This window comes from Silurus aristotelis, assembly GCF_946808225.1.
Source record: "Silurus aristotelis genome assembly, chromosome: 2".
In the NCBI taxonomy this organism is placed as follows: domain Eukaryota; kingdom Metazoa; phylum Chordata; class Actinopteri; order Siluriformes; family Siluridae; genus Silurus; species Silurus aristotelis.
Window position 1 is genome coordinate 34,465,556 of NC_139575.1, and position 27,070 is coordinate 34,492,625.

The 27,070-nt window shown below is 36.5% G+C and overlaps 1 protein-coding gene and 2 long non-coding RNA genes across 8 annotated transcripts; 2 read left to right on the forward strand and 1 right to left on the reverse strand.

The window, feature by feature from the left end:
- Nucleotides 1–3,575: 3,575 nt before the first annotated feature.
- LOC310716140 (uncharacterized protein) lies at nt 3,576–27,009 on the reverse strand. 6 transcript variants are annotated; one of them, XM_083523040.1, is made up of 11 exons: nt 23,825–24,010; nt 12,000–12,162; nt 10,734–10,826; nt 10,091–10,211; nt 9,463–9,556; nt 8,667–8,766; nt 7,112–7,245; nt 6,785–6,971; nt 5,930–6,038; nt 5,641–5,719; nt 3,576–5,185 (listed from the first exon to the last, which is right to left on the reverse strand). In XM_083523040.1, exons 3-11 carry the CDS (start codon nt 10,801–10,803, stop codon nt 4,469–4,471), a joined length of 1,611 nt encoding a protein of 536 aa, XP_083379166.1. In that variant the 5' UTR covers nt 10,804–10,826; nt 12,000–12,162; nt 23,825–24,010; the 3' UTR covers nt 3,576–4,468. The 6 variants fall into 6 exon arrangements, with proteins under 6 accessions (XP_083379166.1, XP_083379167.1, XP_083379164.1 ...); XM_083523041.1 differs by lacking the exon at nt 23,825–24,010 and adding an exon at nt 26,745–27,009 and having other exon boundaries at nt 4,393–5,185; nt 12,000–12,157; XM_083523038.1 differs by having other exon boundaries at nt 4,393–5,185; nt 12,000–12,159.
- LOC310716520 lies at nt 5,177–5,491 on the forward strand. Its single transcript, XR_014530583.1, has 2 exons — nt 5,177–5,278; nt 5,350–5,491. It is a non-coding gene; the product is annotated as an uncharacterized lncRNA (long non-coding RNA).
- LOC310716553 lies at nt 17,937–23,472 on the forward strand. The gene is made up of 2 exons (XR_014530608.1): nt 17,937–21,355; nt 21,460–23,472. It is a non-coding gene; the product is annotated as an uncharacterized lncRNA (long non-coding RNA).
- Nucleotides 27,010–27,070: the final 61 nt, after the last annotated feature.

Sequence of the window (27,070 nt, forward strand, 5' to 3'; positions counted from 1 at the left end):
ATTGTTTAGAAAAACTAAAGTTTTAGAAATAATTTGTATTTTTTTATTTTTTTATTTCACATAGTGTGACAGTGATAACAGTGGGCATCTTACATCCATGAACCAATAAACTCACATTGAATAATAGGTTTGAGTGATTTTAGCTACATAAATAGATGCAGATGCCACACACACACACACACACACACACACACACACACACACACACACACACACACACACACACACACACACACACACACACACACACACACAATAACATTGTTTACATACCTGTACATTTTGCATGTTTCCTTTATTAAGCAAATTATTAAACAATAATTTTATTGTATATATTTATGGCTATATAGGTATCAGGTTGCTAGGTTGCCAGGTTGCTAGTTAAACCCCTGATAAATAAAATTTTATAGTCCATGTGTTCCCAAATGCATCTCAATAAACCACTGAAATAGGAGTTTTGCAGCAACATACTATATCAAAATTTGTAGCATTTAAACATAATTCAATTTAATAGTGTCAAAGGTCTTATCCGTATCTGTAGTGAGGTTGATACATAAAAATGAACCATTTATACTGAAAAAATAGAACTGCAACATACTCTAAATATTTTAATTATATTACAGTTACAAAATTCTTCACTTACATAACTAAGGATTGGTTTGCAATAGGGAGGTGGTAGCTCAGTGGTTAAGACCGAGTTTAAGAACCAGCACCACCAAGCTACAACCGCTGGGCCCTTAAGCAAGGCCCCTAACCCTAAACATATCAGTTATAAGTCGCTCTGGATAAGAGTGTCCATCAAATGTAAATGCATGTTGAGAAAGGATGTGCACACACATGATACCCTACTCCGTGATCAAAGTGACCATTTACACGTTTTAGTTTTCATCACTTTACAATATTCAATCATATTGTTTTAATGATTAGCAAACAAGTCAAGTCAAGTCAAGTTTATTTGTATAGCGCTTTTCACAACAGACATTATCTCAAAGCAGCTTTACACAAATCAACAGTTAAGGTGAATGGTGTGCATTTGTCCCTGATGAGCAAGCCGTGGCGACTGTGGCAAGGAAAAACTCCCTTAGATGTTATGAGGAAGAAACCGTGAGAGGAACCAGTCTCAAAAGGGGAACCCATCCTCATTTGGGATGATAGATTGGACAGTCCTTATAAATGGCTTCCTCTTCACCGAATTTGCAGTTACCAATTGCTGCACTAGGGGGTAGTAGCCTAACATAGTTTCATATGTTAAGCTAAGAAAAAAAACACAAAAATGTCCAGGAGCATCTGTATAATTTCACCCTCATAAGAAAGATGTAAACACATCTGGAGATTGGAAACACTAATCATTTCAGTTCATTACATTTCATTTCATTCTTCACAGTTTGACACAAGTGGGGTTTCGGTTTTAGCACTACCGTATTCTCAGCCATTTATTTCGCAATGGCAAAATCTGTCTAAATACAAACTTAACATTTAGCTAAATAGGAAGTTTAGTGCACAGGTTTTTTAGCCAATCTGAATTTTTTTGACATGACTGGTCCAAAGCATTAGAGCCTAATGTAAGCTTATTCTTATTCTCAATAAAATTGGATGAAAAATGAATTCAGCATATCTGCAATCAAAATCATCTAGCGAAGAGAGGATAACGTCAGAGCTGCTGAGGTGAAGGTTTAAAAAAAAAAAAAAAACATTTTTATAAGGCGGGTCAATGTATATTGATTTGAAGAACTTAAGTATTTAATTACCTCCAAATAAAGAAGTTAACTTGTGGAAACAAGACACAAAGAACTTAATTAGACTCCGCTCACATTACCTTGCAGTGAATTCTTTAAAATGAACAGACTTTACAGCATTTGGGTGACCCCCTTATGCAAAGTGACAAAGTTACTGTATCTTATTCATACAACTGTAGTAGTTGAGGTTGAAGTGCAGTGCTCATTGCCATGCCTTATTAAATTATAAGCACTATGTCACCTCAGAGAATAATAAGTACATTCTGTTTAAGTGTTCACAAATTCGAACAGCTAAATCCTTGCACTGGTATAATATTTCAAAGCGATATATTGTTAGCATTATTCAATGAAATCTGGATTTGTGGAATGTACAGTTATTAAATTGTAACTTCTTTATATTGTTGAACATTTAATGACTTCAGGGGAATGACTGTAGACTTTGTGTGTAACATTTGCCTGAAAAGAAATGAGATCAGCAAAGCCTTTTTCTTGAAAAGAAACTACTAAAAGGAAAGGCTACATGAGCTGAGGGAAAAGCCATCAGAGAATGTCTGTGTGGTCATGGTGACGCACACCCCGTAGACACAGGATGTAGTTCTGCAATACACAGCAGTTTGATTTTAGTTTCAATTTAAAGTGTAACCTTTGCTCAATTGCTGTATTTTCCCATGTTACTGTCTTAACAAACATACTCTGTTGTTACTGAGAAATCTTTCTACTGAGAAAAGCTCTTGTAAATTTTCACACAAGTCTCATCTCTGACCAACATGGTTTTTCAATAGTAAAACCAACAGTCCTGATGTCAGCGAAAGCTTACAATATTGGCTTATTCAGGTATAGTGGTTCGAAGACTTGTTAAAGTGAAACCAAACCTTTTACTGTCATGTTTGCCTGCTGAATAATTATCTTGAGTTCACACTTTTCAGAGTAGTAGACAAAACTTCTGAGGAGAAAGATTTTTTTTTTTATCGGTCGTGTACGGAAATTTGTTCAAACTGCGGGCACAGATAAGATCTTTAAGATGTCACTGATGTAAGAGTAAAACCAGAAATGCCAACAGTGATGTCATTGGTGTTATATCTATTTATAGTTATGTGCATCACCAGTGGAAATTATAAATAATGGATGGAAGGATGGATTATGATGGCTAGATAAATGGATTGATGGTTGGATAAATGAGTTTATCATTGAAGGAAACATTCTTGTAGATTCTTCGGGAAATCTTCTTCTAGACAGAAGGCTGAATGCATGGTAGGTTGGTAGATAGAGATCGATGAATAGATGGAAATGAATGGCTGGCAGATATATGTACATATGTATGTATGTATAGAGGGTAGATGGATGGTAGGTCAGTGCTGGCTCCTGCATGGATAAATACATAAAATATACAAAAAAAACAAAAAAAACCCACCCAATTTGTGAAAGTAAACTTTCTCATTTTGTCTTTATTTCTGTCTCACATGAGAACAATACTTAATCTTGATTAAAATGAAAAGATGCAAATTTCACACTCTCCTGCTTCTATAGTATTGTTTTCATATCTTTCCTAGCAGCACAGCACAAAAACATAAAGGCGTGTACACACATTACACAATATGACCAGGTAGTATAAATGTTTAGTTATATAAAAAAAAAGTCAAATATTCCAATAAAAGATTTCAAATACTTAAACTCAAGGACACAGAGACTAAATACTGTACAGAGGCAGTGATGCTTCTGACTCTCCATTAAACATTAAGGCTGTCGGTGTTTAGCTTCCTTCGAATACATGATTATTAAACAAATCTTGGTTTTGTACATAGGCATAAACAATATCAGTGCCAGTTGTACCAGAATTGGTATTTTACACAGAAATTCTTTTTTAATAAGAAATAAGATTAAATAACTTAAGATATACTGCTAAATCCCTAATTTCAGGCAAACAGAATAATATCTATAGCAAGAAAATATATAATAACGGTGAAAATAGTGGATAGTGTGATTTCCACCAATGCAAACAGCTTACAACAAAAGTACAAACTGTAATAGTAAACTGTTGTAAATAGTAAGCTGCTGATAAATAAGGGCTTAATTTACATAGGCAAAATCATAACCGATCAATCATCTACCTGACCAAATTAAGCCCTTAAATTTTGCTAACTGGTAGCTGTGGTAAACAAGGAGCAACAAGCCAAGACATGTTTGTTGTCTGATAGTTGCAGCTCTAGTTTTATACTGGAGTGACTATGCTAATATAGCTAATACATAATGGATAATTTTCTCACCCTAAAATGAACGTGTCAACCTGCAAATAGTTCTTCAGCAATGTCAAACTATGTGGTTTAGGACATAGTTTGACTTACTGCAATCTTTTGTGTGAAACTTTTGTGTGAAACACATTGTCATATTTTGATGCCCATGAAAGATGCCTCACCTGCTTCTACATTTATCTACATTTAGTGCTTTTCCCTGTTTTGTTGATGATTTGTTTGTGCAGAACCATTGCTAATATTATTGTCAATTTTGCTAAGGCACATATCTAGTCAACAACAGCCCCATTGCATGAGAAAGACACACTTTGCCAGCAAGGTTTTAGACATTTGAAGCAGGCTGACTGTGTGTACCTCAACATTAGTTAGGCATAAACAGCATTTACCACATTCCCACAACATATTATACAAATCTGTGAACTTTGAACATCATTGAAATAAACACAGTTAAGCTTTACCTATACTGGCACCACATGATCATCCTTAAACCTTTTTAACAGGCATATAATCATCACTAGAGGGCTCTAGTATCCCTGAACCAGCTATGATGCCAGAATTTCCTATCAGAATGTTGCTGGAGAAGCTGGAATGCAGGTTTACAAAGTTTGAGTTATTCCATGGATTCCATTCCAGTCCAAATGGGATTCCCATTTGAGTGGGTCTTTTCATCTGGGGTACTGGGCATGGTAAGATACAGCTGATGGGCAAAGTGTTGTCCACCACGGGTGGACTGGGAAGTCCTTCACTTCCAGACTCCTCCTGGCTTTCTTGTTCTTCAGAACTGCCAGCAAACCCTGAGTCGGGGCTTTGAATGTCCAGGCGCAGCTTTTGCAGTTGTTTGTAGGAGGATGACGTTTCCAAAGGAGAGCTCATGCTGACCTCCCTCAATTCACTATCAGGGCAATTATCATGAGTGGGTGGCAGAATTTTCTCTTGCACACTGCCCCCTCCTGTTGGTCCATAGGGACAGTCTGTCGAACATGGTTCTAGCTGATCAACCACGGCACCTTTTGAGATCTTGGTCAGGAAATAGGTTGAGTTGGAGAAACTGGAAGTATTGCCATCAGTCATGCTGACATCTTTTTCCATCTTTTTGGAAAATATATCAGAGTTGCAGGCTTTGAAGAGTGTCACAGGTGCAACACAATCGGATTCCGCCTTGATATACATCTCAGGATTCACAATAGGACCCAGCCATGACTGAGAAAGAAGGAAAAGACACAAGCTTTACTTTGGACCTTGGTGAGACTTTCTTCACACCTTTTATGTATCTTTATAATTCACATTATCTTGGTGTTGAATAACACCATAAATATATTGGCCTGTTTTCACCTATGTTAACTTTTCCTAGATTACCGCTAGAGTAAAAAATAGGCATACATTGAAAAGGCATACATAATTTCAAGTAAAAATGAAGCAAAAGGGAAGGACTTATCAATGGCTTCATTCCAATTGCTAGATGCTAATTTGTTTGTTGGTTTCATTTCAATTGCTAGATGCTAATTTTTTTTAAAGTAAATGTTTATATAATGCTTTTAAGTATCATTAATAATTGTGGTAAAGATTAAATGCATTGAGGTCTTTTCCATATGTACATGTAACACCAACCAAAACAACTATTATGATTTTAAGAGTAATTTTCAACTGGAACTTACCCTAAAATCACCTCTATGCTCAGAGAAAAGATCAGTAAAATATTTCCCAGGGGTAGGTACATATGGACATTTCATAATCCTGAAAAATGACCAAATGTTTAGATTACTCACTTATCTTTAGCAGATAGCTTTTGAATGCAATGCAATGCAATCATCTCTAAATACAATACAGGGAAATGACCATAACATACATTTTTCTTCCTGTATAATACATTTGACTTTTGCATACTGCAGTTAATGTTGGTTTATTGGGATATTGGCATGATTGAATTTGGAGGCTACCACTTACCTCTTGTATTTTAGGATGTAGAAGAAAAAAAATAAAAGGACTGCAACTGCTGCAAGTATAACAATGCTGGTTACATTAGTGAGTACTTCCGGCATTATATAAATTGGGTCTGGGAAAGAAGAGACATTTTAGTAAATTGTATGTTTTTGAAAATGTATATTATAAAAAAATATTCTGACATTTCATAGTATGGTCCTGTTCTATTCTTGGGGTTAATTTACTATTAACAGCCAGGTCAAATTGTGGTTAACTTTATGCCAGAGTGGCTAGACGAAAGCCTCTTCTCAGTGCAAAACCGATGTAACTCTGCTTGGAGATTGCCAGCAGGCACCTGAAGGACTTTTAGACTGTGTGGAACAAGATTATCTGGTCTGATTAAACTATGATTGAACTGTTTGGCCTTAATTCTATCATCAACCATCCCAAAAGTGAAGCATGATGGTGGAAGCATCATGCTGTGGGGCTGTTTTTTTTCAGGGACTTCCAGTCAGGGTTGAGGAAAGTATAATGATGCAAAGTACAGAGGTATCTTTATGATTTCAGTCTGGGCTAAAGGTTCACCTTTCTACATGACAACAACTAAGCACACAGCCAAGACAACACCAGAGTGGCTTTGGAATAACTCCTAAGCCACTTGAACCCTATTGAAAATCTGTGAAGGGAACTGAAAATAACTGTCCACTAAAGGTCCCCAGCCAGCCTAGCCAATCTCAAGAGGTTTTGCCATGATGAATGGCAAAAAATCTTGTTGTTTCATACCCAAAAAGACTCAAGGCAGTAATTGCTGCTTAAGGTCTGAAATCTTATGTAAATTTTTTTATTTTAATTTTACATTTGAGTAAAGTCACTTCTTACCAGTTGAAGGTTGTTTTCCCACAGTGGCTGTCCACTGAGTGACTGGACTCCACTCACTCCAAAATAATGGATTCTTATCGGACTGGACTGAAACAGACCGGACCCTGACCACATAGGTCCTCCCCTTGATCAGATCCTGTTCTGGTAACTCACAGTAATTAAATTCTGTTGACGCCACCTTGTTTACCTACATAGAGAGAGAAATAGGCTTTGATAAAAGCAAACGTTATGCAAATAACACTTCTTATGCATCTACAATACTGTTCAGAGATGATGTAGACAGACAGAAAAGAAGTTGCTCAGAGGGTGATGTGGACATGGTCTCACCTCCCAGCTGTTTTCCAGCAAACCCCACTGCACCTCGTACATTAGATTAATGACAAATTTAGATTGAGGAGTGCCAGGCTGCCAGGTGACATTTGCTCCTTCCACATGTGGCCTCTTAGGAGGATACACCCTAACTACAACACACACACACACACACACACACACACACACACACACACACACACACACACACACACACACACACAGAGTTCAGTTGTTCAGTTTGACTAAACCTTCCTAGAGACACATAACTCAAACACAGAGTGGTTATTATGATTATGATTAGTGCACATTTCATGTTTCCTGGTGACATCAAGTGGTTATTATGATTATTATTATTATGATTATGATTATTATTATTATTATTGAAGCCCCTCCTCCTATTTCAATGTACCTGTAAATAGGCACTTTAATTCACATCTATCTCACTAATGAACAGCACATTCTATTTATCAATCTCCCAGCACACATCCTCTCTCTTCTTTCTCTCTCCATTTTCCTTTGCTCAATGTACTTGTATCACTCTTTTTTCATCATATATCTAACTCTCTACTTTAATCAATTTGTCATATGTCTTTCTTCTAGTAACTGTATGCCTGTCCTTCTCTCTGTGTGCAATCCTCTTTCTTTCTTTCTTTCTTTCTTTCTTTCTTTCTTTCTTTCTTTCTTTCTTTCTTTCTTTCTTTCTTTCTTTCTTTCTTTCTTTCTTTCTTTCTTTCTTTCTTCCTTCCTTCAAGTTTCAAACTTTCTTTTTGCCAAACCAAAATCAATGTCTGTCATGATCAAATCAGTCCAGTCCTATACTGATAATTCCACTTACAGATGTGAAAAGCCACATATCTGACTTCAGAAAAGGCAGAATGTTAGGTAGGCTTACCATTAATGTGCAAACGATTATAAAATATATCAGAATTATAGGCATATCATCTTAAAAGCCTAATCAGCTTTACACACTCGATGTTTGTCATTTATTGATAATAATCTAGTAATAATCTGTCTTGATTTTGTTTGATTCATAAAGGAAATACATCCCGATTACATCCCATATTTGTGGGCACCATTCAGTGTTAAAGTTGACAGAAGAAAAATAGAAAAAATATATAACAAAATATGTGCAAAAAAAGGAATGCAAAAGATAAAGAAAGAAGAGAGGTCACTACATTAAGCTTGAAGATATACACTACCAGAATGTGTATTTAAAAAATATATAAATATTATGTAAAATGTTACATAATAGAACATCAAATTTAGAATATGTACTTATTTAATGATTTTTTTTTTTGTTTATTAAATGAGTTTATTGAATTCCTATATATAAGGAAGGGCTATTTTTACAGCCTAGTTTTGTCAATTTGATGCAATTAATATCACCCATCTTGTAACACTACTCAAATATCACTTTTGTCATAATGATATAAAGGATACATCTATTATATTTAGATTGAACAATTTAGAATCTCAGCATTATAATTTTTTTTTGGGGGGGGGATTTTGTAATACCATGCACCAAACTGTTGTCTGTCTGATCACAGTAAAAAAAAAAATAAAGGCTTACCAGAATTTGGTGGATAAAATGTAGGAATCGTTTCCACTGGTTCTGTCATGTTTTCACAGAACACAAACAGTTCTAGGGTTGGGAAACCACGACGCAAAGACTGGAATGAAATATTGGGGCAGATTAGAAAACAATACTTATCATAGTACAATAATAAATATATTATATATATATTTTTTAAAATGACAAATAGCAATTCAATCACCAATGCCACACTTTTCTAGTTTATCAGTTTTCAAAAAAGGAGAGGAAAAAATATACCACAGCCCTGCTGAAGGTTCAATTCTGACTTAGCAGATGATGTTGACAAATTTTCTAGAAATCAGTGATGATGCAAGATTTCAATCAATGTGGTCATTCTAGTAAATTACCATTTTAAGTAGTATCAACTTACAGAAGGATTTGAATGATAAATGCTTGACGTAAATACATTAAAAACCTGTCTCTAATATGTCAGCATTTTGAAGACATCTGACTTTTTCCATATGTATGATTCAAGAGTAAAGATTTTTGTTTGTAAAAAAACCACAGTTATATAGTTATATACTGAATACAACTTGCAAATAATAAATAAAACAATAAATATATTAGATAAAATGATGTGGTTTCACTGTGATTGACAGGTATGCATCCCTCCCACCAAGAGAGCATATATACATTTGCTCTTTGGTTGCCAAGAAATGTATTATACCGTTTGAAGAATTAAGAACTGAACATATAACAAAATATATACATGTACATTACTTGCGTATAAATCAAATGATTCTTATGCACACAAACCATGTGAATTTCTTACATTTTTTACAAAATTGACAGTTCCTTTACGCAATTTAGGCTGTGAGCTGCCGAGAGGCTCCATCTTACTTTGGGGAGTTTGACATTTGACGTATCTGAAAGTCAATCAGAAAACTTTAATAAATAAATGACATTTGTAATCATTGCCAAATTACTGTCGTGTAAAAGCTGCAAAGCATTTTAGGATGCATCGTTCCTGAAAACTAATTATTTATATTTCCTGCTGGACCACTTTTTTCATTTACAATTTCTAACAGTCAATTAAAGAGCTAAAATATAAGGTGTTCTAAACCAAGTGACTTGTATTTTTTATTCTTTATTATTGCCACAAACTCGTGGCAGCAGGAAGGCTAGTCGGTATATGACTCAGTTTTTTACAGAAGTTTATTATGTTCTCACGCCTCGGTTCTCTGTTCTGTTCAGGCATGGCAATAAGAAAAGTTCATCTGTCTTAACATTTTTAGCACACAGTTTCCAGCCTTAATCTCAATCAAGTGTATTTTATCAGTTTTGCACAGACATGTCCAATTTCTAAATGAAACAATTTATAATTTTTAAGACTTAAGAGCAGTGACTTAAAAAACACAGTTATGAGTTTTTGCCATATAGTGATGAAAATGGTACATTACTGAAAGTATTTGCTTTTTAGGGAGCAGTTGGTGGTTGGTTTTATCTGAAATCTGTCTTCTACTGACGAAGTATTCCAAATACAGGTAATGACATCCATGCCGTCAGTGTAGCACTCCAGATCTGCGCGCACACACACACACACACACACACACACACACACACACACACACACACACACACACACACACACAGATACACATTAACCCATCATTAACACTCAAATATATTCCTCTTTTACATGCGTCTCAATTACAGATTCTGGCACCAAATGCCTATGAATGAAAAGGGATGAAACTGTGTTTAAAGAATCCATTCATTCCATTCACGTCTAATGCACAGCAGCATCCCAGACAAACTGAAATGATTAGAAAACTCATTTTCCTGATGATCCGACTATCGATAATCAGGAATTTTTTGTCAGACTGGTCCATTTTTTCTTTCTAATATAATTTCCTGTATGATGAAACATGGCCGAGTTGCTTAAGCATGATGTTCATTGAGGGCTTTACAAACCTCCTTGTCATGGTTTGATGCTGGGGTCACAAGCAAGTGACATCAGAAAAAAACATGCCTACATCAATATCTAAGCACAGCTCCTATATTCATTATGACTGTTGTCATGAATAAGTCAGTATTCCTTACTGTTACTGCCTGAAGTTATGAGTGACATCATCAACATCAGAATCTTCCCAATCAGCATCTTCCTCTTCATTCTGTTTTCTGGAGTTAAGTCACCTAAGAAAAGCAAGATCAGTAAGGATGAGCTTTTTGTACCATGTGTAAGTATTGGAGCTATACAAAGCTTGGGACAATGTATTTTGGACCCAATCATAATTTTCTAGATTGCTGCTTACTGGCATACAGATCCTATTTTGTTTGGGAGACAAAGTCTAGAATTGTGATTGGCTAATACCAGCTTGGGGTTACTTAAAGAGATTGAGATGGATTTCATGAAATATTACTTTTGGACAAATCTGGATTCCATGAAATTAGTTGTTCAGGGGGCAATGCTGCATAAACTAGCATCATTGATTTTATTATGGAGTTTATTTCACCCCCAACATGATGGATGATAGTACACTCTATAATTGTCTAAAGTCTTTTATGAGACATAGACAACTAATTGTATTTAGACTAATCCTAATGAACAGCATTCAATGCCAATCACTTTATTACTTGTTAATAATTATTCCATATTTAAACAATTATGGATTAATTAATTTGTATGATGATGATCAATTAATACTTAATAAGTCGTCTTGATAAGTCTACAATAATGCAATAGTTTTGATCATACTAGCAAAGCTTGTATAACCATTTTGAGTGGAAAAGTGTCCGAACCACAAAGAGCAAAAAGAAACCGCAAGCAAAAAAAAAAAGAAAGAAAGAAAGAAAAAAAAAAAAAATCCACCCACTAACCAAGTAGGAGTAAAGGGTAAATGTCATGACTATATCTTTTCCTATCTGCGTTTCTGTGTAACAAAGGGTGCATATAGCTTTTCATCACTTTTGAGATTGTTATTAATTATTATTATTATCATCATCATCATCATCATCAATGATTATAGTAATAATATTAAAATTACTAAAGAACACACTATACATTAGTGATGTACTGATCCCCTTTCAGCATTCTGGGTTCTGTACTGATCTCAAAGCTCTGAATACTTCCCGATGCCAAATCCTGATTTCATCCTGACATGCTTTCATATTTAACACAATAAAACATGAAGAAACATAAAGACATACTTGGGGGAAAAAAATTAAACTTGACCACAAAATATGTCCAAAACAAAATACATTAGTCATGACCAAATGAGTTCAAGTCTAATAACAGCCCAACATTTAAAAACTAACATCAGTACAAGTCCAATGCTATGAACAAGATGTTTTAAATAAAATACTCACCTGTCAGAAATAGATGAATGTTTTGAAGATACTCATATCTCAGTAACTATTTTAAAGGACGATTTTTCCAGTCTTGATGGATTCAAAGTCTTTATGCTGGCTTGCCGTCATCGCACATGGTGTCACTGTGAGGCAGCATGGTAGTAATCGGAATCGCTCTCTGCTTCACACACACACACACACACACACACACAAACACACACACACACACACGCACACGGTGGTGTCCCAGTCAACCACAAACACAATTTTCAGTAAGTCAGTTTACTGAAAGTGCACCTACCTGTAGAGGAAGTTACAAGGGGCTTCCTAACTTCACTCTTACTTACTTTGTCTTTCTTCCTTCCCTTTTATTTTCCTTTTGATCTCCTTTCGTCCTTCTATTAAGCGTCTTTCACTATATTTCACAAAAACCTTCTCTTTTTCTTTCTATCTAGACATGTCTCTCTTTCTCTTCCTCTACATGGCTCTTGCTTCTCTTTCTCTATCTTTGATTCTCTTGCTCTCTTCTCTCATTTTCGCACCTGATATCTCACTAGCGTGTCTATCTAGAGACATCTCTCTTTGTGGTGTACTGCCAAAAAGTTGGTTCTTCCCATTTCTGAGTATTCAACGTGTCAGTTTTTTCACAGCTACATTTTTACATGACCGCAACCTATTTTTTTTCCATTTACTAGCCTCCTACTCTTTCTTTCTTTAAAAGAAAGAGAGAGAGAGAGAGAGAGAGAGAGAGAGAGAGAGAGAGAGAGAGAGCAAAAACACTATTCTTACAATCTTAAACAGACCACAGAGTGCAATCCAGTCCAATGCTTTCCTAATCCACATCTACAGCTGTACAAGCATGGATTAGAGAAGTTTCTGATCTCATTCAGTAATAGTGATAATCTATAGTCTATATCTATAGTCTATATATATATATATACTGTCTATAGTTTCGAGTGATCGACAATTCATTCGATTATGCTGTTATTTTTAGTGACACTCCAGATAGAACAATATCAATCGAATGAATCAATAGTGTCTCGCCCATCACTAGAAACCATCTCTGAACTAAAAAAGATATTTTAAGCTCGAAGCTTGTTTCACATGACTCTTTCGCTTTGCTTTTTACGTTCCATTTCTGGAGAACCACCAACACTATTGTTTTCTCCGTTTTGCACGATTCTGTACGGGTGACTCAATAAGCCACATTATTATTCCAGTTAAGCTCACTTCAAGTAAAACAAGAGAACAATGAACTGTCAAAACAAATCTTTTTTTGGAACTACACAAGCACAAAAAAAATCGCACACAACATGTGTACGTGAACATCTAAACATAGTACATATGAACACAATAGCAAAATGACTGAACGGGTTAAAATGGAAACAAAACCAGGAAACCAAAAACACATCACAAATCACAGCAGTAACACAAGATGAGAATGTGTTCTCGCACTCACACATATACGCATTCTCTAATATTACTACTACTACTACTACTACTACTACTGCTACTACTACAACCACTACTACTATTAATAATAATAATAATATAATAGTAACATCTCTGTAAGTTCTCATTTAAATATTTTTACGATTAAAGTCACTGTAAACCATTGCAAAAAGGATGTCCTGGCACAGAAATCAACACAAGCTGTTTGGTAAGAATTCCACTATGACCCAAGATGAAGTTAAAATCTCGGAAGGATTAAGCAATTGGATAATAAGATATTTATTCGATTCAAGTTCAGAAAAGAAAGAAAAAAGAAAGATTATTTATGCTTGTCACACCTGAACTTTACAGCACATTGAAATTCTTTCTTCGTATAGACCGCAGCGATGTTAGGAAGGTGGGGTCAGGGATCAGGGTCAGCCATAAACCCCCAACCTTCTGATCAGTAACCCACAGCCTTAACCACTGAGCTTCTCAAAAACGTTCCATAGAAATTAATTATACATGCATACCTTTTTAAATAAAAAAATAGTAAAGAACAATTTTGCACACATTTTCCATTTACTACAAAACTGTAGTAATGTACTAAATATCTAAAGGAAATCTGATTTGGAAAAAAGTTGTGCAAAATGTCAGCTAGAAAACACAATTTTAGCAAGATTCTCCACTTTTTTTCAATAATTGTAATGCAGGAAGTGTATGAAATTGGGTTATGATGATGGTATTTATTCATCTGAACATGCATTTTGCATGATGTTAATTTGTGGTCATAATTCTCCATCGTACGCTAGTTACATTAGCCATGTCTCTACATCGCAGAGCTAAATATGCGACTGATAAGGGATGTGTTTGGGCTCTGTTTTTCACACTGGTCCCACCTGTTTTTCTGCTGCTAAAAAGGTCAGTGAGCCACAACAGGGGGAAACCGGCCTCTTGTGGTTTCAGGTGCGATGGTGGAACTGTGCTCTTTTACAAAAACAAAACTTAAAACAGGGACAACTGATATATCAACCTAAACACCGAAACTATCTTTTTTTTTCCCAGCAGATTTTAAAAGGTAGGTTTGTTCATTAGAAATTTGACTGGAACGGTTATGTAACGATGTGCTTGGTGTTAGACTAAAACTTCTGAAGTATTAGTAAAACAGTATGTTTTTTTTCATATTTGGAAAATTCAGGTTTTTTGCTGTCTTAACATTAACTAATTAAGAAAATGCACAAAGACCCTAATGATTTACTGAAAGCAAGGTTAGATATGACAGAGATCCAAGGGATGGCATCTTCATGAAAAACAAATAATAATAATCCATTACTAAAAATCATTTATGATTTGATACATATCCTAAACATCTTCTTCTTCTTCTTCTTTCGGCTGCTCCCATTAGGGGTCGCCACAGCGGATCATCCGTCTCCATACCACCCTGTCCTCTACATCTGCCTCTTTTACACCAACTACCTGCATGTCTTCCCTCACCACATCCATGAACCTCCTCCTTGGCCTTCCTCTTTTCCTCCTACCTGGTGGCTCCATCTTCAGCATTTTTCTACCAATATAATTCATGTCCCTTCTCTGCACATGTCCAAACCATCTCAATCTCGCCTCCCTCACCTTGTCACCACAACATCCTACATGTGCTGTCCCTCTAATAAACTCATTTCTAATCTTGTCCATCCTCGTCACTCCCAACGAAAACCTCAACATCTTCAGCTCTGCTACCTCCAGCTCCACCTCCTGTCTTTTACTCAATGCCACTGTCTCTAATCCATACAACATCGCAGGTCTCACCACAGTCCTATAAACTTTCCCTTTCATTCTTGCAGATACTCTTCTATCACAAATCACTCCTGTCACTCTTCTCCACCCACTCCACCCTGCCTGCACTCTTTTCTTTACTTCCCTAACACACTCTCCATTACTTTGCACTGTTGACCCCAGGTACCTGAACTCCTCCACCTTCTTCACCTCTTCACCCTGCAACCGCATCACTCCACTGCCCTCCCTCTCATTCACACACATGTACTCTGTCTTACTCCTACTGACTTTCATTCCCCTTCTCTCCAGCGCATATCTCCACCTCTCCAGGCTCTTCTCAACCTGCTCTCTACTCTCACCACAAATCACAATATCATCTGCAAACATCATAGTCCAGGGAGACTCCTGTCTGACCTCGTCCGTCAACCTGTCCATCACCACTGCAAACAGGAAAGGGCTCAGGGCCGATCCTTGATGTAGTCCAACCTTCACCCTGAACCAGTCTGTCGTACCTACTGCACACTTTACTGCCGTCACACTGTCCTCATACATGTCCTGCACCACCCTCAAATACTTCTCTGACACACCTGACTTCCTCATACAATACCACAACTCCTCTCTCGGCACCCTGTCGTACGCTTTCTCTAAATCCACAAATACACAATGCAGCTCCTTCTGTCCTTCTCTATACTTCTCCATCAACATCCTCAAAGCAAATAAGGCATCTGTGGTGCTCTTCCTCGGCATGAAACCATACTGTTGCTCACAGATGGTCACCTCTTCTCTCAGCCTGGCTTCCACTACTCTTTCCCATAACTTCATGGTGTGACCGATCAACTTAATTCCCCTGTAGTTACTGCAGGTTTGCACATCTCCCTTATGCTTAAAGATCGGTACCAGCACACTCCTTCTCCATTCCTCAGGCATCCTCTCCCCTTCCAGAATCCTGTTAAACAATCTGGTTAAAAACTCCACTGCCATCTCTCCTAAACATCTCCACGCTTCTACCGGTATGTCATCTGGTCCAACCGACTTTCCATTCTTCATCCTCTTAATCGCTGCTCTCACTTCCTCCTTACTAATCCTATCTACATCCTGCTTCACCAACTCCACATCCTCCAACCTTCTCTCTCTCTGATTTTCCTCATTCATCAGCTGCTCAAGATACTCCCTCCATCTTCTCAACACACTCTCCTCACTAGTCAACACATTTCCCTCTCCATCCTTTATTGCTCTAACTTGCAGTACATCCTTCCCAGCTCGGTCCCTCTGCTTGGCCAATCGGTATAAATCCTTTTCTCCTTCCTTAGTGTCCAACCTCTTATACAGTTCCTCATATGCCTTTTCCTTGGCTTTCGCCACATCCCTTTTAACCTGCTGCCGCATCTCCTTGTACTCCTGCCTACTTTTCACATCACTCTGTCGATCCCACTTCTGTTTTGCCAATCTCTTTCCCCTAATGCTCTCCTGCACTTCCTCATTCCACCACCACGTCTCCTTGTCTTGCTTTCTATTTCCAGATGTCACACCAAGTACTTTTCTAGCTGCCTCCCTCATCACTCCTGCAGTAGTTGCCCAATCATCCAGCACCTCTTCACCACCACCAAGCCCCTGTCTGACCTCTTCCCTGAACCTCACACTACACTCTTCCTCCTTCAGTTTCCACCATCTTATTCTTCTTTCAAACCTTACTTTCCTCCTCTTCTTCTTCGCCTCCAAAACCATCCTACAGACCACCATTCGATGCTGTCTAGCTACACTGTCCCCCGCCAACACCTTACAGTCTCCAATCTCCTTCAGGTTGCATCTCCTACACAGAAGATAATCCACCTGTGTGCACCTTCCTCCACTCTTATACGTCACCCTATGATCCTCCTTCTTCTTAAAATACGTGTTCACCACTGCCATTTCCATCCTTTTAGCAAAATCTACCACCATCTGCCCTTCCACATTCCTCTCCTTAAAACCATACCTACCCATCACCTCCTCATCACCTCTGTTCCCTTCACCTACATGCCCATTAAAGTCTGCCCCAATCACCAATCGTTCTTTCCTAGGTACACCATCTACCACTTCATCTAATTCACTCCAGAATCTTTCCTTCTCCTCCATCTCACAGCCAACTTGTGGAGCATAGGCACTGATGACATTTATCATCATCCCTTCAACTTCCACCTTCACGATCATCACCCTATCAGAAACTCTCTTCACCTCCACTACACTCTTACTGTACGCTTCCTTTAGAATCACCCCTACACCATTTCTCTTCCCATCCACACCATGATAAAACAGTTTAAACCCACCTCCAATGTTCCTGGCCTTACTCCCTTTCCACTTGGTCTCCTGAACACACAACACATCTACCTTTCTCCTCTCCATCATATCAGCTATCTCTCTCCCTTTACCCGTCATAGTACCAACATTTAAAGTACCAACCCGAACCTCTACTCTCCTACACTGCTCCTTTTCCTGCCGTCTCTGTAGACGCCTTCCTCCTCTCCTTCTCCTCCTTCGGCCAACAGTAGCCCAATTTCCACCGGTACCCTGTCGGCTAACGATACCTGTGGCGGTCGTTGTTAACCCGGGCCTCGACCGATCCGGTATGAAATTCTCATTTGTGATCCGCATATTTGATTTGGCACATGTTTTACGCTGGATGCCCTTCCTAACGCAACCCTCCCCATTTACCCGGGCTTGGGACCGGCACTAAGAGTACACTGGCTTGTGCCCCCCTAATGGCTGGGTTACATATCCTAAACATCATTTATGAGAATTCCTATCTAAAGCTAAAAAGACTCATTCTGCAGGCTAATCCTGTACTTTGGTTGATTTGCTAGCTACCTTGCTAATTGCTTAGTGTGAAATTTGGAATTTTTGTAGTGATGTGATTTACTATGTACATTCAACACGTATATTTAGAGAAGGAAAAAATATTGCTTGTCCTACTTACATTCTACTAACCCACTATGCAGCCAAAAAAATAAGAGATATTTGTTGCTTTTATGAGTATTTGAACGCTATCTTAGAATGACTGTGTTAATGAATCATCCACCTGTAATGACTGTTACTCTAACTGATTTCTTCCAAACTGAATCTAAGATTTACTACCAATCTGTACCGTTCAGGCTTATTCTAATCAATTTTCTCCTCTTATGTAAAGACATGGTACTTCAGTAAACTCTAAGTAATTATTACACTAAATTATTACAACCGTAATCATCTGAAGAAATGTATTATTTCGTCAAATCAGTTATTCCATTAGAAAGTACAAGTATTCACAACACACCTCAAATTCTTGCACATATTGGGTTGACCAATAAAGTTTCTGTGTAGAAATCTTCCACACTGGGGTCTCTATTGGGCTCCATTATGCTCTTGCTTAAACATTTATCCAAAGAACCCCCAAAAAAACCTTGTTTTCTCCCCATTTCCTCAAAACATGCTAGGTGGATTGATGACTCTAAATTGCCATATACATGGTGTCTTGCAATCGACTGGCATTCTATCCAGAGTGAACTGAAACCTCACAGTCGGTGACAGACTTCAAGGATAAACTTCTGGTGCACAATGACTATTTCCCAAATGACCAAATTAATTTGGATGGGGACAACGCTTAACCAGTTGTCAAGAAATTGGGAATTTGAAATCTAATCATGTCACAGCAAGAACATTTTTAGATTGTTCTGTTCTCAGAGTAAGTTCCATGTGGCCAGGCATAAGCAGCAGTTCCTAAGGCTGCTTAAGATAAAGTATGGATGTAGACTGAACCAGCAGGGTTTGGAAAGGGTAATGACAAATGGGAGAAAATCATGCAAAGATTTCATTCCACATCCCAAAACCATACTATGATGCCCTGTGGTGTTGTGGCATGTACCGTATGCCCAGCTTTTCTAGGCTAAGCCCCAAACTCACCACAACTTTGACCAGAATAAAGCCAATAATGCAATGAATTGAATATTCAATACCATTTTTAATGGAATGAAAGAACTTGGTGCTTTGCAGGTGCAACTTTTAGGTATAAAATTCAGTTCTCACAACTTCTCACAACTTTGAGATCTAATGTTAGAAATGCTGATTATTATCTTTAAAGTAAGGAGATAACTGGATATGAGTTAGCAGATTGTTGAAATGACTGTACCTTTTAAGTGACATTAAATCATCATTGGTGACCACTAAGGATTTATCTTAGTAGTTAGCTTAACTCTTGTAGTGCTGATTCTTGGACATATTGTCCAATAACTCACATGTTTTCTTGGAACAAACAGAAACTTCTATAAAAAAATAAGGAACTTATATATAAATAGCTGGGTATCTAAACAGAACCACACTAGTAGCCTAAATGTGACTGCAGTATGCCACATGATGATATATGATCAAATATTATTCAGTATTGCAACATGATTTACATACAGTGTCATTACTCTTAATAAATATAATGTTATTCCAAATGAATAAGGTCTATTGCTTGCATGTTAATGAAGTGATAAAGCAGATGTTTAAGCATTTAACTGGAGTAGATATTTAACTGCAATCTGCAGAAATATCTGTGTTTATAAGTAAAAAAAATGTACAGTAGAAGCATAGTCATAGTCTGGTCCATATTATGCTGCACATAATAAACAATCATGAAAGATACTAACCGACATATCTATTTGTATGTCTGATCATCATTAAGGTATAAAATGCATCAAACATCTTGATTATTCTTGATTTATCACCAGTGACGCAAAATACAATGCTGGTCTTCTATCGTTTTTGAGACACCTGCATATACTGTTTTTGCACTGCATTGTGTTTGTTTACATATACTCTTGTTTACAGTCTTTATAGTCCTCTTTGTAGAGTATTGTAGATTCAGAGTATACAGTACGTTTACTGGTCGGTGCTATCTTGTGTTATGTGTATTGTCCCACACTGTCTTGTGTTTTTTGTCTGCCCTGTTTGCACTCGTTGGCACTCGATGCACTTTATGTAGCTTTATGTTGTGTGTTGTAGCTCTATGATGTTTAGTGTAGCACCAGGGTTCTGGAGGAACGTTGTCTAATTTTTACTGTGTACCACTGTGTATAGTAAAAATGACAATAAAAGACTCTTGACTTGACTTGACTTGACTGTATATTCCTTTTGTTAGTATGCATAAAACTAGTTAAAATGTACACAAGAATTGGGCAGTAAATGGAAGATAGTTCTGTGGACATATGTGACATTTTTGGCTCTAACTGAAGAATTTAGGTAAAATATAAAACAAGAGAGAAGCTGTGACTGTCTCACACCTACAGTCAAACATGGAGGTAGATGCTTAATGGTTTGGGGTTGGAGACTCATTTCAGGGGAAAAGAAAACTAAACCAACATGGCTACCATTCCATACTTCACACCAAACAGAACATACATGTGTCTGTCAAAACCCATAAAACCTAAGAGTTTCCAAACTTTTGAAAAGCACTGTAACCCATGAGTTCCTTTTATTTTTTTAATGGCCAAAGGTTATAAGCATGGCGTTCTTACTTTCTATTGACTCACAAGACAAGACTATTACAGGTCAAAGTTCACTGCGATCAAGTCACCATAGACCGAAACTAACTGCTACCTGCTGTGCTTCTTTCACATCCCACATCCTTTCCTTTTTAGTCAATTAGCTTTCTCATGGGGGAAGATTTTAACATCAGAAAAAAAAAAAAAATCACAAAGTGCAGTTTTCAGGTTTTACATATTAAAGGCTCAAAGATCACAAATTCTTTATGGAAATTGTAAATAACACCTTCAGTACTCTCAGGGGTCAATGCTTTTTCTTACTGTAAAGAGTCTTTTTATTTCTAAGTGAAAATATTGTTTAAGTATGAGGAAAATAATAAATATAATAATATAATTACTGTATATAAGGTAAACTTTTTCTCTATATATATTAGAAACAATGAATAATTTTATTGTACATCCATTTAAAAAAATAATATAATAATAATAAAAATAAAATAATTGAAAATGTACTTACTAAAATAAGTAACAATGCACATTTTGCAACTCCGGGATCTCAAAAGTTGCAATTTTAGGGCAGCTTCCTATATTTCGAAATGAAAATTTTTTTAATTCGACAGAGACTATTTCTAGAGCTGACCACCCATGCAAATCAAAGGCAAAGAACCTCAAGGTTACTCTGACAGAACCCTGTATGTTAAAGGTAGCGACCTTAAACCTGCAGAAAAATTTCAGTTCTCTTTCAGCACAAATGAGTTTTAGACCTCTATAAACAGCTCTTTTGACTCAAGGTTTGTTAGTTTTTTTTTTTGCACAGCTATCCACTGCAAGCTAAGGGGCTACGAATTCAAAGATAACCCTAACAAATCGAGGGAGAAGTAAAAGGGCCCAAACCGATTGGACAAAAAAAATGGACTTGCTTCTGCATGGTACTTTATGGTGTTTTGCAGAATGAAATGGCCATCGTGGGGAGAAATCTGCAGTTACACACCTACTTTCAGAAGCAATATTATAGCTATTGGAAACATTGTTAGCTATTCTGAATACGAACATGATTTTTTGATGATCAATTATTATTTAACTTTTAATGTTGTTATCTCTATTATCTGTACCTGTTTTTCTAGTTTTTCTTCACCTCGCTGTCCGACTTCCACTCGGCACATTTTGGACAATAGCTTCATTAAAAGCTACTATCACTTCAGCTATTGCTCTTTTTTTATTAGCTCACTTGGTTGGTTTGCAGTATTACACACGGATGTTATATTGATAGTATTGTTCCCCAATCCAGATCCATTCAACTGCAAAGCATAAAAAAAACACATTTTTCCTTTATTTGCCCATGGTATACAAGGTTGACCATGTTTCTAGAGTTTTCAAATTTCTACTATTAAAAAAAAATTAATAATAAAGAGATGAACATGTCAAAATGTTGAACTGAATGCGAATTGAATTATTTTGTAGATAATCAGTGCTCCATAAAATAATATTGCTTCTCCTATTGGGGGGCGCCACTGCGGATCATCCGCATGTTTGTTTTTGCACGTTTTTACGCTGGATGTCCTAACGCAACCCTTTATGGGCTTTCTTAATAATGGGAAATAGAAAGCAGTGAGAGTGACAGAAAATCTAGACAAACATTTCCAGATTGCACAAAATCATGCATTTTTTTTTCAGTTTTCATACATCTTCACAACATGCGCATGAAAAGTTTTTGTTCTCTGTGGAAGTGAAACAACCTTGTGAAAAGCACCAATGCAAGATAGTGTCACAGTGGACACTCCAACTTAAAATGTACTTCGCCACAATTGGATTTTGTGTGAATGAAATGTGAATTAAACACTTTACTTTTTACTAAGTTACTAATGCTTTTATCTTTTATTCTCAAAAATGATTGGTCCTAAGATGTTGATTCATTTTTCGCTTCTATAACAGTAGCTCCAGCAGTAGTCCTGACTCTTAATATAACTACTGAACAGAGATTTGCAACCAGTATGATCCAAAAAATCTAGCTTTAATAAAATGCTAAATATGCACTATAATTGTTGATATGGTAAGATATAGATTATTCTTTCATATTTATGGATAGAGTCTCCAGTGTCAGCACTTTGTAGTATAGTCCTGAAAAGCTTTCCTTCACCGGAAAGTCTTTAGGACAGAGAATGTTGTGTCTAAGTAAATATTATACTGTATTCTCTTATATTTGTATTTTATATATATCACTATAAGGGATAAAAGCAAGACTGCTGGTTATGGATGCTGCAATGCAAGTAATAATAAAAATTGACTTGTTTCCTTGCATTCCATAGTGTTAAACTCTAACAATGTTCAAGAGTGTTGACTTTCTCAGAAATGTATTTCTTTAGTTTTTCTGTCTTCCCACTTTCATTTCTGTAAATGGATTCAAAATATCTAAAAAGACCATTTTTGATATTAATGCTGTGGAAACCAAAGGTCACACTGCACCAACAACATTTACTCAGAGTTTATTACTAAATTAATGAAGAACAATTTCAGCTGGTGTTTGAACCTATGAAACGACATATATGTAAGGAAAGAATGGTGTGACATAGAAAAACTCCTTTGCCTATTTCCCATTTCTCTGCTTCCCCAGAAACCCGAGCCAAACAAGAAACCAAAAAACCAACCCAATCATTTAACATAATTCACTCTCAATCAACACACTCCCCGTATGTGATTTCTTTGCAAAGTCTTGTCCCAGTTTGTACATGCTTTTCCTAAATCTATCCTTTTTTGTCTTTTTAGTATTCAAACGTATATGCTTAATTCAATAAAATATTGTACTTGAATCCAAACACTGTCTTTGCCTGATTTGACTTAAACATAAAAATATACTAAATGCACCAGTTCTGCATGACCACATATCTAATAACACTACAGAAACCACACACACACACACACACACACACACACACACACACACACACACACACACACACACACACACACACCCATACCCTATTGCAGTGCCTTTTCCGCTACAATGTTACATAAGACATCAATCTACAAACCTCTGTAACACACACTTATAGTGACGCAAAATCTAGCTAATAAAATAACAAAAGAAAAATCTTAACTCATTTAAAAAAAAAAAAACAGCACTTAACACAATATTTCAGGTCTATCAATTAGGTAACATTTACTTACTTATATCTCTTGCCTGATAGCAATAAACCAAACTGAACAACCACAACAAACGTCTGTCGCTGGGTTTCTGAGATAAAAAAAAAACCTCTGGTTTCATTGAACAAGGACTTTTTTTTCTTGAAAGCATGCTTCATTTCTTGTTCTGTGGAAACTGGATGACGTCGGGGCAGCCTACCTGATGGAGCCACTTTCCCCTGATTCACAGATGAAGTCAAACAAAATCCCCACATAAAAATGAAAATTTTCCATTATAAAACTGCCCTGGTTCCCTTTTCACATTTCAAAAACAGGACGCCATTTCCATATTTAAAATTTGTACATTTTCTTAAAAAAAAATTAAATAAAAATGGGAATAGTGAAAAATTTACATGTATTGTCATTTTACAATTTACATGATTGGTCTTGGATCATAAAAAGGTCAAGGTAACATGATAAGATATTTGGCATGTCCAATAACCGGATAAGCATTTCTGTAAACATTAGATGAAATTATCTCCGGAGAATTCAGTATACTGTCTAGTTAATAACTTTTTTCTGAAGGTCTCTTCTGAGTGACTCATTTCATGGCTTTGGCAACTGACGAACACTTAATCAACACATCTTGTTCCTGATCTTAACACCCACACAACAGATCAGGACCTTAACCTCTTGTATAAAACTAGTATATCATTCTCTGAGATCTAAGCATTTACATAAAACGTGTCCTGGTTTCTAGGTGATGGATAACATCTTTTTTTTTTTTTTTTTTTATATCTCCCAGCACATCAGCATATATTCAGGCTTTCAAGTAAGATCTAAAGACCTACCACTTTCTAGTATCTAGTATCATTTTAACTTAGTGCCAAATGTTCTCATACTTTAAACTGTCCTTTCTTTTAGCTATTCATTAAAGCACTCTAGCACTTCTACATCCCTGTGTTATTCTCTAGTCTTTCAGGTCATGAATCTTCAATGATTTCCAGAGCACTTTGTATCACTACACCTTCCACTTCAGAACTGCCATTAATATATATTGGATGATTTTTAAATCGTGGTCACTTTGTACTCAGAGACTAAATAAGAAATCGTTTATTTTTTCCACACACTTTTCTTCAGTTTAGTAGTATTAGTCATTTTGCTCAGTACAAGGTCCCCTGGTGGTCTAGTGGTTAAGATGCAGCGCTCTCACCGCTGCGACCCGGGTTCGATTCCCGGTCAGGGAACCAACCCCAGCCACTCTCAGTGCCGGTCCCAAGCCCGGATAAATTGGGGAGGGTTGCGTTAGGAAGGGCATCCAGCGTAAAAACATATGCCAAATCAAACGTGCGGAGGATCCGCTGTGGCGACCCCTAACGGGAGAAGCCGAAAGAAACTTTTAGTCATTTTGCTCAGTACTTTTTTCTGACCAAATTATTTGAGTCTCAAACTTCTACTGCACTGCCACAGCATACAAGACCTAAAATGTGGAATGGGAGTCTGAAATTATGCACTGTTTTTGCCCCCAAAAAAAACAAAATGAAAGAAAAAATCCAAACCACATTTCCCTGTTACTAGGATATGCGGTACTAGCTCACAAACTTCACTATTTTGTTCCTCCAGAATGTCTTTGTACATTGACCTAATTTTAATTTCTATCTATCCCCAAAATCTACCCAAGTCCCTGCTGCTGAACAACACATGATTCACCCACCACCACGCTTCATATTGGGATGCTTGCGGTTTTTTTGCCTATAGTTTGACTCTGGATGGCCAACTTATAAATGATATAAGCGACCTCCCTGAAACTGGGTTTCAAATTAGATTTTTAGTCTCAGTGTTTGTTTATGACTCAAACATCCATTGCAAGCTAAGGGGCTTTAAAATTGTATATAACCTAAAAAATCAGGGGTAAAATTAATGGGTCCAAATATATTCTGATTGCACTGAAGACTGCACAGAAAGAAAAAAATTCTACATGGTACTTTATGGTTGTCATGTAAAACCAATTTAGACGCATGCAAGTGCAGATGAATTTGTTAAGGAAGAATGTATTAATTTATTAACAACAACCGCGTAAGCTTTATACAACTGCTAATTAAATGCGAATGATGATCAGGTGCAGAGTTCATGTGTCATGATATGTGAGGGTGCAGTGGCAATGCACTCTCTTCCAGCATATTGCTGAAAATGGTGTTTTGCAGAATGAAATGGACATCCTGGGTAACTGGCTTTCAGAAGCTACACTACAGCTATTGGAAATATTGTTAGCTATTCTAAATACTAATATGAAACTTTTGGCTGGTATTCAAAACCACAGCTCTATTTTAGATGTGCTGTTATTTCCTTTATGTTCTGAATTTAGACCTGTTATTCTAAGTAATAACACTTTTGCTGGATGCCCCCCACCAATTCACACCTCCAACTTTGGAAGCCTTCGACTTCCTCTCCATAGACACAGCAGATATGTTTTTCGGACCATGATTTCAATTCTTGTACATTTTGTTTGTTGCAGTGTGATAGTTTCATCATAAATTCTGACGTTTTTATCAGTTCTCTATTTTTTTTTTTACAAACTAAATAAATTTAACTGTGAAGCACTGAAATGTATTTAAAAGAGTTAAAAAACTCTATATTAACAATATAACATAAATAATATGAATTAACAATATAACATGAATGTTGAATTATGATTCTGACTAATTAAATACAAATTTAAATGTATAATTTTAAATATATTTAATCTCAACAGTATTCCTGATAATGAAGCTTTGCACTCTCTTGCTATCTTCACAAATGCTTTGAGGTAGAAGCTTTCATAAAATGTCAAGCTCCTGACTATTTCAACTACATTCTAAATGAAAACTAATTTTTAAATAGTTTTATTAAAAAAAGAATTAAGCAAAAAAAAAAAAAAAAAACATTTTATGAAAAATTTAATTACATTTTGACAAACATTATAAACAAATTTTACTAACCTGTACTTTCATTCTATCTGGCACAGTGCTGGCATTACCAGGTCCAGTGTTGAAGTAATTCTTATAGTGGTAAAGTCCATTTTACTGATAATTGTATGAATTGACAAAAGTTCCTGCACATATCAGCATGGGGAACATGGAAAAGCCGTGTACTGAATTTCCACATGCCACAAATCTATGCACTGTTACTTGTCTAGTCTCTTGGACATGTGATTTGTTGCATGAGAGTCTGTTTTGAAAAGGGAACAGAGGATAAACAGAAATATGACAAATGGTCATTGTTCTCTCTCTCTCTCTCTCTCTCTCTCTCTCT

Excerpts from the sequence above, each read along its gene's own strand:
- LOC310716140 (XM_083523040.1), bottom strand. The coding sequence starts at position 10,803 with ATGAAGAGGAAGATGCTGATTGGGAAGATTCTGATGTTGATGATGTCA. Across the intron at positions 7,246-8,666 it reads ATTTTATCCACCAAATTCTG|TTAGGGTGTATCCTCCTAAG; the intron begins GTAAGCCTTTAT and ends TGTGTGTTGTAG. Across the intron at positions 5,720-5,929 it reads TACATCCTAAAATACAAGAG|GATTATGAAATGTCCATATG; the intron begins GTAAGTGGTAGC and ends GTCATTTTTCAG.